Genomic DNA, 12171 nt, shown 5'->3' on the forward strand with positions numbered 1-12171 from the left:
GTGGGACAGCTTTCAAATGGCAGAAGGTGGGGGTGGGGAGTCAGTGTCCTCAGCAAGGTTCTTACAGTAGGTGGAAACCAGGGGCTTGGAGGCAGAGATGCCTCCACCCAGAGCCCTTCCCCCTGGCTCTCTGGTCCCCTGGCTAGAAAGCTGTAGCCAAGCCTGTTGCCATGACAGCAGGCAGCTGGGCCCAGAGATGCCAGCTGACTCTGCAGGAGGGGGCTTATGGAATTCTTCCAGTAGGTTCCTGTCAGTTGGAGACAAAGAGCAGCCACACAGGCCAAGCACAGTCCTCTAGGGTAGACAGTCCTAGGGCTGGGCTCATGCTGACCCTCTAGCAGCTCCAGGGGAGGAATCACAACACATGCAGAGGGCCAAGTGTTCAGTGTTAAAAACCAAGAGCTTGGAAAAGAAGAGGCAGCCAGGCTGAACGGTCGGGCTGAGCATCTGTCCTCAGTGTATGCACATGGCCGCTGTCAGCGTGAACCAGTCATGTGGAGAGTTGCTCCTTGTGACCCCTTAAACTACAGTAAAGCCCCAGCCACTGGCCCTCCCCCTGAACTCCCAGCCATCATCCTAGCCCTGCCCTTTGGCACCATAGAACAATTTCTTCGTCCTTTCTGTTGGCTGCTCTCAGCCTTCTGAAGGTAGCTGTGTGAGCCCTGAGGCCTGGTATATCTCCACTGAGCCTCCTGTCAGCCAGGACACCTGGAGAGGTTGTCTGGGCCCTGTGTCTGCCTGGCAAGTGGATGGTTCATTCTTGTCTCACAAGGCAGGAGCAACATTAAATGACAAGAGCGTGGCCAGCAGGCAACACACTACCCACTGAAGGGGCTGTTTGCTTGCAGCCTCCCCAGACAGTGTGACAGACATGGGGCCAGACTGCTGGATCAGACTCCATGTTACTTGTTGTGCCATTTGACTGTTTTGTGCCTCAATTTCCTCACCTATAAAATGGGATAATGACAATGCTTAAAGTTAGGATTGTGGTGAGGATTAAATGAGTTACTGTGTGTGTGACATTTACAACTGTGCCTGTTCATGTACGCTCTGCGCACTAGCTATTATTTGTATTTGTTATTATCATTTCATTATTTGCCATCACTGTTACTATCTCTGAGGCAGAGATTGTGTCCCCTTGAGGTTCTTTCTTGCAAAGAGTTCTTGCAGTCGGGTGCCAGGGCTCTGGGGTCAGACAACTGCAGTTTGGACACCTGTTCTCTGCCACCAACCACTGAGTGAGGCCTGGAGAGTGAGCTCACCTCTCAGAATCTTCATTTAACGTATCAGGATGTTTATGGAGATGAACTTTCTGTAATGTGCCGAAGCTGGCCATCTTATTGCTTCTGCCTGCTTCAGTGTCCCCATCTGCAAGGTGGAGCTAATTACAGGAGCACTTCGGGGTCACGGTAGGTCAGTGAAGTGATGTTCTGAAGTAATTCCCAGCGTGGCACCTGGAGCATAGCTTCGGCTTCCTCGCCCTCTATTTCCTCCCCACTGCCAGCCCCCGAGTCTCCTAATCTGACTGTCAGTTCCACGTCTGTCAAGTGGTAAAAATGCTCCAGGCTTTCTGACTAGATAGTCTGTAGATCTGAAATAGGAGGAGACTTCCAGAAGTTGCCTACAGCCTGGTGCATGTGGGCCACCGGCTGGGATGGTTGGGCCTCTCTGATCTCCCCTGGTTTTCTCCTCTCAGGCAGCCCCTGGAATTTTGCCTTCACAGTCAAGTTCTACCCCCCTGACCCGGCCCAGCTGACAGAGGATATCACAAGGTGAGCACTGTGGAGGGAGGGAGGGAGGGAGGGCTGAGGGTGGTACCCAGGGGAGCCATGGGTGCAGGTGTCTGGCCTGGGAGACATGGGGCTGTATATGCAGAGGTCTGGTGAGCCGAGGACACTGGCAAAGGAAGAAGACAAACAGTGTGAGAGAAACAGGCACAAATGTGGTCACTGGGAACTGACTCTGGACCTCAGAGAAGGAGGTGTCATGGGGCTGTAAGCTCATCATGAATTGAAGAAGACAGGCCACCTAAAGTCATTGCTGTTCAGGTGCCGGTAAACACTGCCCTGTGGGGATTAGGCTCGATTGCTGAGGTGAAGCTAGAGACTAAAGAGCAAAATTCACAAATTTTAAATACTGACAATGAGTGTAAACTGTTAAGATCAGTGTGGGCCGTCCCTGGGTGGAGGCCAACCCAAGACATGAAGGCTGATGTTCTGAGTGAGCCAGTGTTTCTCATTGTCAGGGATAAGGAGGGATGGGGATAAGGAGGGACGAGCAGTTCTTTGCATGTGCAAGTTTGATCCAGCATCTAGGCATATGTGAGGGGTGTGGAAGTCCAAAGAGCCTTGGGACCTCCATGGGAGCAAGCCTGGACTGTACAGTCCTGTGCCTAAGGACCAATAGACAGGTGGCTTGCAGATTAGGAGGGAGTGCAGAACACCTGAGTGTGGGGCCATCTTTGGATTCATCCTGCCTCTGGAAAACAAAGCAGGAAAGAGGCCTTTCTCTTTAGCTAAACCCCTTTCAAACAGATGGCCTCACTTCAGGGTATCTGGGGGCTGTGTCATCCATGTGATGGGCCCTGTACCCCAACCGTAAGACATGGCCTGAGTTCTCCTGCCGTGGGAAGGGTGCTATGCTGCCCTCTCCTTTCCATTGAGTCTCTTAATGCCTGCTGAATGTGTGCCAAGCTACAGGCCAAGGTCAAGATGCTGACTCTGGCTTTGAGATAAGACAGATGTTCCTGGAACAGATCAAGCCCCAGGCCTTGGCCTCAGCCCTACTTAGAGCCCTGAGGTCAGCTCCAGGCCAGAGTGACAGCAGCCGGTTCGGAGATGTAGGCCAATTCAGTCCCTATTCCTGTGGTCTTGCCCACTAGTTAGTGTCTTTCCTTTTTGTGCCAGACTCTGGGCATTGGGTTTGTGGGGACACCAGGAGGGAAGTTAGCTATGCCCAGCACAGATGGCCCCAGGAGGTGGTGGGGTGGCAGGAGCGGCTGATTTAGTCAAAAATAGTTAGGCCCAAAATAAACTGGTCAAAATGACAAATTGATTGAAATGAAGGATTGGTCAGAGCATTTGGCAGTGATTTCTGAAATTTTAGACTTTTGAACAAAATGCCACAGGCTCATACCCGATGCTTATCATGTTTGAGCGTGGCCCTGAGCACGCAGAGGCCGCATGTTCTTTTGCTAGGATTTCAATTGTATTTTTTTTTTTTTTTCCCTCAAATGTATTTAGTACAGGGTCCGCAGAATCTCTACGTAGATCGGACTCTTAGTGATTCTCCTGTTTTCAGCCTCCCAAGCGCTGGGATTATAGGCGTGCACCACCATGCCCAGTCTCAATCACCCTCTCAGGGTGCCCCAGGGGCAGGGCTGGCACAGCACCCTGGGGATCGAGTCCCAGCCCCTGTGCTCTGCCTAAGCAGGCACTGAGCTGTCTGGCCAGCCCTTAGGATTTCAGTTCTTGTTTCAGTTTTTATTTTTATTAATACATGTTTGCAGTACCTAATAATGACATTTATTGTGAAGAATTAGTACAGGTGTAGAATATCTTAAGTCTTTTTACGTCCGGTCTCCTTCTCTCTCCCTCCCTCTATCACTAAGGTTTCAGTTCTGACTGAAATAATGTCACAGAGCACTAATAATTGTACTAAAAAACCACTTAAAAGGAAGAACCAGGCATGGTGGCACGTGCCTGTAATCCCAGCACTCAGGTGACTAAGCAGGAGGCTCCTCATGAGTTTGAGGCAATCTTAGGCTCCACAGTGAGTTCAGGGCCAGCCTGAACTACAGAGATCCTGTCTCAAAAAACAAAAAGCCCATAACAACCACAAAAGCAGTAACAAAATGGTTTTAAATGGTTCCAAAAACTGTAAAATCATCCAAGTGTGCATAAAAGTTATAAAAAAATCATGGCCTGGTGTTTGGAAATGTTTCTTTAAATCAGTTTGTTGGGTTTTGTTGTTGTTTTAGACAGTTTGCTTAGAGCTGGAAGCACAGTAGGGAGTTTTGGGAAAGCCTTGGCCCCAGGTACGTCTGGGATGTAGAAGAAGGTGCAGAAGTTAAAATGAATGAGGCAGAGCTGCCTGCAACCGGAAATGGCTCTAAGGCACATTCTTGGGCGTGACAAATAGAGCTGTAGAATCAAATGTAGCCTTCAATGCCATTTATGTGCTAAAAACACCTATGAATCAAAACCACATGCATTTTTGTGTCTACAGGAAGGAGAAAGGTCTGGAATACCAAATGGATAACTGATGGCCCTGGAGAAGGGGTTAGGAATGAAAATGAGTGTAAGACAAATTTAGAGTCACCTCTAAACTTTCCATTTTTCCCATATGAGAATGTATTAGTTACATAATTAAAACTACATGATAATTTTTTTTTTAAATTTGATATAGAGTCTTGCTACACAGTTCACACTTGTAGTGACCCTCCTGTCTCAGCCTCCCCAGTGCTGGGATTACAGATGTGTGCCTCTATGCTGGGTTTCAGTGGGCTGCATGCATGCCTTGAGTTCTGGGGTCAGCACCATATGCAGTACAGGGGACTGAACTCAGGTCCTTGCACTTGCCAGGCAGGCACTTGGACCGCTGAGCTGTCTCCCCATCCCCTATATGATGCTTATTTTAAAGGGCTATCCCAGCAAAGTAGTTCTGTTAAACTTGAAAATGAATTTTAAATTACAAGTGCTCTCATAGTAGGAAAAAGCTCTCAAATTCGGAAATGAACAAAAACACTGAAAGTCACTTGAAATATCTCAAAGCCATCTCATAGGATACAAGCACATTATCAATCTATGAAATGCTGGTGTCGAGGGGCACCCATTTCTGCTGAGCCATGTGTTGATCAGTTTGGTTCCGCTGGACTTCAGGGAACCTGGAGGCCCGCCCAGGCCTGAGCCCACAGCTTCTCTCTCCTGTCTCCAGGTACTACCTGTGTCTGCAGCTGCGAGCAGATATCATCACGGGCCGGCTGCCCTGCTCCTTTGTCACGCATGCGCTGCTGGGCTCCTATGCTGTGCAGGCTGAGCTCGGGGACTATGATGCAGAGGAGCATGTAGGCAACTATGTCAGTGAGCTCCGCTTTGCCCCAAACCAGACCCGGGAGCTGGAGGAGAGGATCATGGAGCTGCACAAGACTTACAGGTGAGGAGCCCGGCCCTGCCTTCTCCCGTTCCGTCAGGCGGTCGTGTCGCGCCCTTTCTCCCACCCGCGTCCCACTTGCCGGCCCCACCATGCTCTCTCTAGACTTTTTGGACGATGTGCGGCGAATGAACAGGAGGCAGCTGTATTATCAAGTCCTAAATTTTGGAATGATTGTCTCCTCGGCACTAATGATCTGGAAGGGGTTAATGGTAATAACTGGAAGTGAAAGTCCAATTGTAGTGGTGCTCAGCGGCAGCATGGAGCCTGCATTTCACAGAGGAGATCTTCTCTTTCTAACAAATCGAGTTGAAGATCCTATACGAGTAGGGGAAATTGTTGTTTTTAGGATAGAAGGAAGAGAGATTCCTATAGTTCATCGAGTCTTGAAGATTCATGAAAAGCAAAATGGGCATATCAAGTTTTTGACTAAAGGAGATAATAATGCTGTTGATGATCGAGGCCTCTATAAACAAGGACAGCATTGGCTAGAGAAAAAAGATGTCGTGGGGAGAGCCAGGGGATTTGTTCCTTATATTGGAATTGTGACAATCCTCATGAATGACTACCCTAAATTTAAGTATGCAGTCCTTTTCTTACTGGGTGTGTTCGTGCTGCTCCATCGTGAGTAAGAAGGCTGTGAGTAAGAAGGCTGCCTTGGTGTTCCTGGGAAGATGCTGTGCTTTTTGTTACTGAGCGTTCAGAGTGGATACTGGGTCTGTGATTGATGGAGTGAAGGATACACACGTTGGCACTTCTTGGTGGCACTGGTTGGCATTAGTTTATGTTTCCACGCCAGAATCTATGGGTGGGCACATGTGCACCACGGAGTGCACTGGAGGGGACTTTCAACCACAGGATTTCATATGTTGTCATTGTCAAACTTTCACATTTTTGTACATCAATGACTTTTTTATATTAAAAGGTTGAGCCAAAGCCCCTAGTGTTTGTATTTTGAAGCCAAGCTTCACTTCTAAAGTGCCTACAGAGTCCTAAAACTGCAGCTGTGCATGAGCTCAGACGCGCCCTTCCTCCTTATAATAGGAATGGCGTAGATGAGGTAGTCATAAGTCTTAACTTTTCAGAATTTTAAATAAAAGACTTTGCACATTGGGAAAAAAAAAAAAAAAAAGACTTACAGGTGAGAGGGCCTAGAGCCAGCTAGCCAGAGCCTCTTGAAGCCCTGCAGGTTCTAGGCCTTGGATATTGTGGAACATGTAGGCCACCTGGATCTGCCCTCAACAGAGGCTTCTCAGAGAATAAATCCTCTGTCAGCCAGAAGTGACAGTGACTAGCTGCGTGACCTCAAATGCCCTCTCCACACTTCCATTTCTTAAGCTTCTTTCATTGTAGGCAAGCCTTTTAGATTTGAGGGCCCAAACTGAAACCCAAAACCCACTTATTTATTGCCAAGTTTCAACAGCTAACCCTGACTCACTGAGGTTTTAGTTTAGAAACAGTAACCCATACATAACGCTTTTGTCTTAAAAGGAAAACAGATAACATGCATGCCATAGGTTTGCCGCCACTGAATACATGTTATAATTCCCTGACCTTGGCCTCTGAGGATCAATTTCTTTATCTGCTGCCTGGAGATAATAATAGCTATAATCGAATTATTAGTATGAGATAATCATAACTACTTCGTGTCTCTAGATAAATACCCTGATGGCTAGATCTTGGCATAAAGTTCAGAAGTTTGGTCTAAATGCCAGCCTGCTTGGTTTTGCCATCTGGCTCCGTCCCTTCTATCTAGGGGAACTGGCACATAGTATCGTTTCCCTGTGCTTTGGCGTGCTCATCTGTTCAACGTGGCACTAGTAAATCTGTCCTATTGGGTTGTTGGGAGGACCCCATGACACCTACTAAAGACACACACGTTGGCTCTTAGGGTTGCTGTCTGTGAACTGAGAGGTTGATTAGGTAACAAATTACGGAAAGCACTTTGTTCCGTGAGTTAGAAGATGATAAACGGGATGTGTGATTGTAGGCTGGTTATTTAACTACTGGAAGCCTCATCTTTCACCTATAAATGCTTAGAATTAGATGATCAGTGTTTCTCCACTACTGGTATTTGGAACAGGAGAATTCTTTCTGCAAGATATTTAGCATTCCTGGCATTAAATATCTATAACATCACTCTGTTCTTGTAATAATCAGAATTGCTCCTCTCCACTGCTATTTCCAAATGCCTGGCCTGCCAGGGATACCAGGCCCTGGGGGTTACCCCTGGATCACAGTGATCTCTATGGTCATTTTTAAATTGAAAATGCTTTAGGTTCTAAGCTCAGGGTTGTTATGGGAACCCAATGTGATAGATGATGTACAAGTGCATTCTAAATGGAAAGTGCTGTGCCTCACAGGGATGGCTATGGCGATGCTATCTCATTACAGTGGAGGGAACAAGGAAGATTGTGCGCTGTGGGCTGCACCTGGGGAGGAGGGCTAGGGCCCGATGTGGAGAGATCGTGAACTGGGGGAAGATCCTCTCTCTGACTCACACACTTACTTTACTTGGTTAGTACTGACTGCTGTGGTCTGGTGATAAGTTAGATACAACTGTTCAGTTGTAGCCACCTAGGCATAGGAATGGGGCAGCCTGCCATCTATCTGTCATCTCTGTCCTAGATAGCAAGGCTCCTTGGGGATTTGCAAGATCCATAATAATTCAGAGAAAGACATTCAGATCAATATGGGCTGCAAAAATGCTAATGGATATCTCTACAGCTCTTTGGACTTAAAGTACGTTGACGTCTAGAGTTTTACACAGGTTTCTCACACACCACTCAAGGCAGACAGCCCAGGAAAGTGGGCCCAGAGGATATAAGAGACAGGTGTAATGAGATAGTTAGAAGCATGGATTTTGAGCTACATTACCTGTAGTCAAATCGTGACTGTTTATTAATAGCAGTGTTCCCTTGAGCAAGTTATCCAACCTCTCCATGGGCGCTTCCTCATCTGTAAGATGGGACTGACCATGATACCTACCTGTGATGAGGATTCGGTGAGTTAATTTTGGTGATGTGCCTGCAACAGCAGCGAGCACATACAGTAGTACTCAATAAATGTTTGCTGTGACTAAGTGTAAAATGTAGTCTGAGGTTCCTGACAGCCAAAGCAAAGAATCTTGATCAATTATATAACTCTTCTTTTCAGAAAGGAGACTGCACCTGCTCCTCAAGGGAGATTAGATGGCTTCTGATTTTAAATTCTGAAATATCTTATGTGGTAATAATTTAGGAGCCCTTGGGTGATTATAATGAATGATGTCTTCAGCAGTGGTTTTGCAGTCATGAGGAGCAGAATTTATAGCACACGCTCAGCTCAGTGGCAAATGAGGCAAAGGCCCTGACCTAGCCCAGCCCTTGTCTGTATTCTAGAAGGAAGTAGACCTGAGCTCTACAGAAATGGGATTGGGCAGATTGAAGTGGGGTTGGGGCTGCCTCTCCATCCTGCCCTGAGGCCAGAGAGGAGGGACTGAGAGGATGCTTAGCCACTGCCCCCTTCCAAGCAGGGGTTCTGGTGGCAGCCTTTGCCATGGCCACTGGTGATCACTTTCTTTCCCTCAGGGGCATGACCCCAGGTGAAGCCGAGATCCACTTCCTTGAGAATGCCAAGAAGCTCTCCATGTATGGAGTCGATCTGCACCATGCCAAGGTACCCCCAGCCCCAGGCCCCTCACACACGATGTGCCCCAGTGCACTATCAGGCTCCTGCAGAGGCTTGGCTGCCAGACCTTACGTTGCCTCCAACCTGGAACTTTTTCTATTCTCATTTTTCACTCTTTAAGGTTCATAACCTTTTATTTCTTGTGATTTTTTTTATCATTTGTTCCTTGTTATTTACTTATGAAATTGTGTTACCATTCAGTTGAGAGCAAATGAATGAAAGACATAAATCTTAATTTATGACTGTATCCCTAGCACTTATCATATGGATTGACACTGATTATGCACCTAAATGTTTACTGATTGATTGATTGATTGATTAACAGAGCAAATGAAAGAGCCAGTGAGCAGTGAGTCAGAGACTGAATGAGTGAATGATTGGGTAGCTTTTGGGCAGAGGACTGCAGCAAGGAGGCTCTCTGGATGCTCCTGAGAGCTCATTACTACCAGAGCTCAGGGTAGGACTGGGATGGTCACCAGCTGCTGCAGCTGCTTCATGTGTGGATCCCAGGCCTCCCATTCTGTGGTCCCTTCTCATGCAGGACTCTGAGGGCATTGACATCATGCTAGGTGTCTGCGCCAATGGCCTGCTCATCTACCGGGACCGGCTGAGAATCAACCGTTTTGCTTGGCCCAAGATCCTCAAGATCTCATACAAGAGGAGTAACTTCTATATCAAGATTCGACCTGGGGAGGTGAGCTTGCCTTGGGAGCCCCTGTTCCTCCCTGGGGTTGATGGGGGGCAGCAGACCCTGGCAGGTGGCCTGGGCTTTTCTTATTCAGCAATATGGATGGGGTACCAGAGTGTATGGAAGACAGACAGCTTCTCCCCTCTTCTGCAGTTTTCTACATAGATCTCACACCCTGGGTATATGCAGGCAGATCACAACACACTTACACAAGAACATACATAGGATAACTGTGTTTGCATTAGACATGTAAGTAAATACATATCTTGTGCAGATGTTTTTTTTCATGTAGTACTTCAGCATCTACACATACTGAATTACATACAGGCCTATGACCACACACACAGACAAACGTGTCCACACCTGTTTTCCTTCAGCTTCCACATCTTACCCATCACAGAGGCCATTTGGGTCCATGACTAGAGTAACTGTGATATGCCTGCCTCTCCTTTCCATTGTGCCAGCCACCAGAAGCCCCTCTCTCACCTGTGTCTCTATACAGTCCCTCTCACTGGCCTCCCTGTCTCTGTTCCCTTAAGCCAGATTCTGCCAACTTCTCACCCCACCGTGCCCACACTCTGCCTACTTTTAGGAGCTCTCTGTAACTCTGGGCCTGGAGTCCAGCTCTGATAGCCACTTGCCCCTTTCGTCTCTCTCTCGCCTCACTGCTGCATGCCCCTGTTGGCCTTCTCTGTAATCCTTGAATAAATCAAGCTCTATCCCACCTGAGTCCTTGGCATGTGATGTTCCCTCTGCCTAAAAGCCTTTCCCCCATCTTCTCACATGGATGGCTCCTACCTGGTACTAAAAAAATCTCCAACTCATAAATAGAAATAGGCTTCTTTTTTTTTTAGTGTTGGAATTTTGGTCCCTGTCTGATTGCCCCTGTTGTTTTGGGTCTGTGGCAAGGCAGCACATCATGGCAGGAACAGGAGGAGGAACAAACTGTTTACCTCATGCCCAGAATATGAAAAAAGAGAGAAGACCCCAACATCCCATAACCCCCTTCAAGGCCTCAATGACCTAAAGCCTATATTACTAGAATCCACATTTTAGAGGTTTATACCACCTTCCGATCAGACAAACCCTTTAAATTGTGGACCTTTAGGGTCAGTAAGACCTAAATTTTCCATCCTTCTGATCTTAGCACCTGTGTAGAGGACAGAGCTTCACTCCTCACCTGCCCTCTTGTTCTCTCATACCACACATTTTTACTTATTCTGCCCCAAACTGTTTACCAGTACCTGCTGTTCTCTCGTGTCCTTATTAATGTCTGGGGGCTTCACTCCGAGCATCTTCTGTCTTGGCTTCTGTGGTATCGCTAGTGTTTTGTAGTGAACCTGTCTCAGAAGATGGGCTTAACTCACTTTGTTGATTATATGAACAGGCCAAAGTTAGAAATGCCTGAGAAGAGGTTTGGAAAGGACAGGCAAGCGTGGCCCCGCCTCTAATCCCGCTTCTTGGTTTTCCAGTATGAGCAGTTTGAGAGCACAATTGGCTTTAAGCTTCCAAACCACCGGTCAGCCAAGAGGCTATGGAAGGTCTGCATCGAACACCACACGTTCTTCCGGTAAGCCAACCCTGGGCTAGGGTAATAGGTAAGCAGAGGCCATGAGTGTACACGGGAGTAGTAAGAAGAGTTAGGGAGTCTTCGGGATCCCTGCCCCCCCAACATACCACTTCTCTAAGTATTCTTTTTTCTGGACTACTCTGAGGTGTCATCGTTGATGGGGCAATGGTACAGAAGGCCTGTTTGAGCTACCCGGGGGCCTGGCACTGCAGGTCTGAACCTCCTTCCTCACCTCCTTTCCTCCACTGCAGGCTGGTGTCCCCTGAGCCTCCACCCAAAGGTTTCCTGGTGATGGGCTCCAAGTTCCGGTATAGTGGAAGAACCCAGGCACAGACACGCCAGGCCAGTGCTCTCATCGACCGGCCTGCACCCTTCTTTGAGCGTTCCTCCAGCAAACGGTACACAATGTCTCGCAGCCTTGATGGAGGTAAGGCCCAAATAGGAGGTGGGGGAAGAGGAATTAGAGGGAAAGTGGGAAGTGAGCACGCTAGGTTCTGCAGAATGGACGGTGATAATGGTGGACATATTACACGTTAATTTGCAGGAGGCACAGCAGCTCATGGGCACTTCTGAATCTGAGCAGCTCTGGTGGGCTCACCTGAACCTACAATCCCCATCTGTCATGTGACACTGCTGCACATCCCATGACTTCCCTGAGTTGTGACCTTGTAGGGGCCCAGGTTCAGCCAGATAGTTTTCTGGGCCTCCTGCCCAAGAAGCTTGGCAATGCACAGATTGGCATCTTATCAGGAGAATGGAGTACTGTGGTTTATGCGGAGGAAAGGAGGATCTGGACCATGCTTCCATCCCCTCCCCCTTCCTAAGCCAAGGACTAAATGATGATCAGGCATGGGGGGCAGCAGAGGTTAGCCCGGAACTGAGAGAGCTCGGGTAAGGAAGAGCAGAAACCTGGACTTTGAAGTCAGGAAGTGGAGCTTCTCGTTCTGACACATTGAAAGGGAAGGTGATTTTCTCCTCTCAAGATCTCAATTTATCCTTCATAAACTGGGGGGAGGGGTGTAGCTCAGTGGTAGCACATGTACCTAGCAGGTGAAAGACCCTGGATTCAGCAGTCCCTAGTACTAGTACCACC

General features: G+C 48.0%; 2 protein-coding genes across 9 annotated transcripts in view; both read left to right on the top strand.

Moving 5' to 3' along the window:
- Epb41l1 (erythrocyte membrane protein band 4.1 like 1) overlaps nucleotides 1-12171 on the top strand; it is a 123812-nt gene that overhangs the window by 74073 nt on the left and 37568 nt on the right. For all 8 annotated transcript variants that reach the window (XM_004630877.2, XM_023714765.1, XM_023714768.1 and 5 more), the window contains exons 7-12: nucleotides 1697-1772; nucleotides 4936-5154; nucleotides 8721-8808; nucleotides 9362-9514; nucleotides 10981-11078; nucleotides 11330-11505. In XM_004630877.2, the coding sequence (XP_004630934.1) occupies nucleotides 1697-1772; nucleotides 4936-5154; nucleotides 8721-8808; nucleotides 9362-9514; nucleotides 10981-11078; nucleotides 11330-11505 (810 nt within the window). The remainder of the gene's footprint in view (nucleotides 1-1696; nucleotides 1773-4935; nucleotides 5155-8720; nucleotides 8809-9361; nucleotides 9515-10980; nucleotides 11079-11329; nucleotides 11506-12171) is intronic.
- On the top strand, nucleotides 5169-5785 carry LOC101580727 (signal peptidase complex catalytic subunit SEC11A). The gene has a single exon (XM_004630874.2). It carries the CDS (start codon nucleotides 5244-5246, stop codon nucleotides 5781-5783), a length of 540 nt encoding a protein of 179 aa, XP_004630931.1. The 5' UTR covers nucleotides 5169-5243; the 3' UTR covers nucleotides 5784-5785.

This window comes from Octodon degus, unplaced genomic scaffold (genome assembly GCF_000260255.1).
Source record: "Octodon degus isolate 3935 unplaced genomic scaffold, OctDeg1.0 scaffold00037, whole genome shotgun sequence".
NCBI classification, from domain to species: Eukaryota; Metazoa; Chordata; class Mammalia; order Rodentia; family Octodontidae; genus Octodon; species Octodon degus.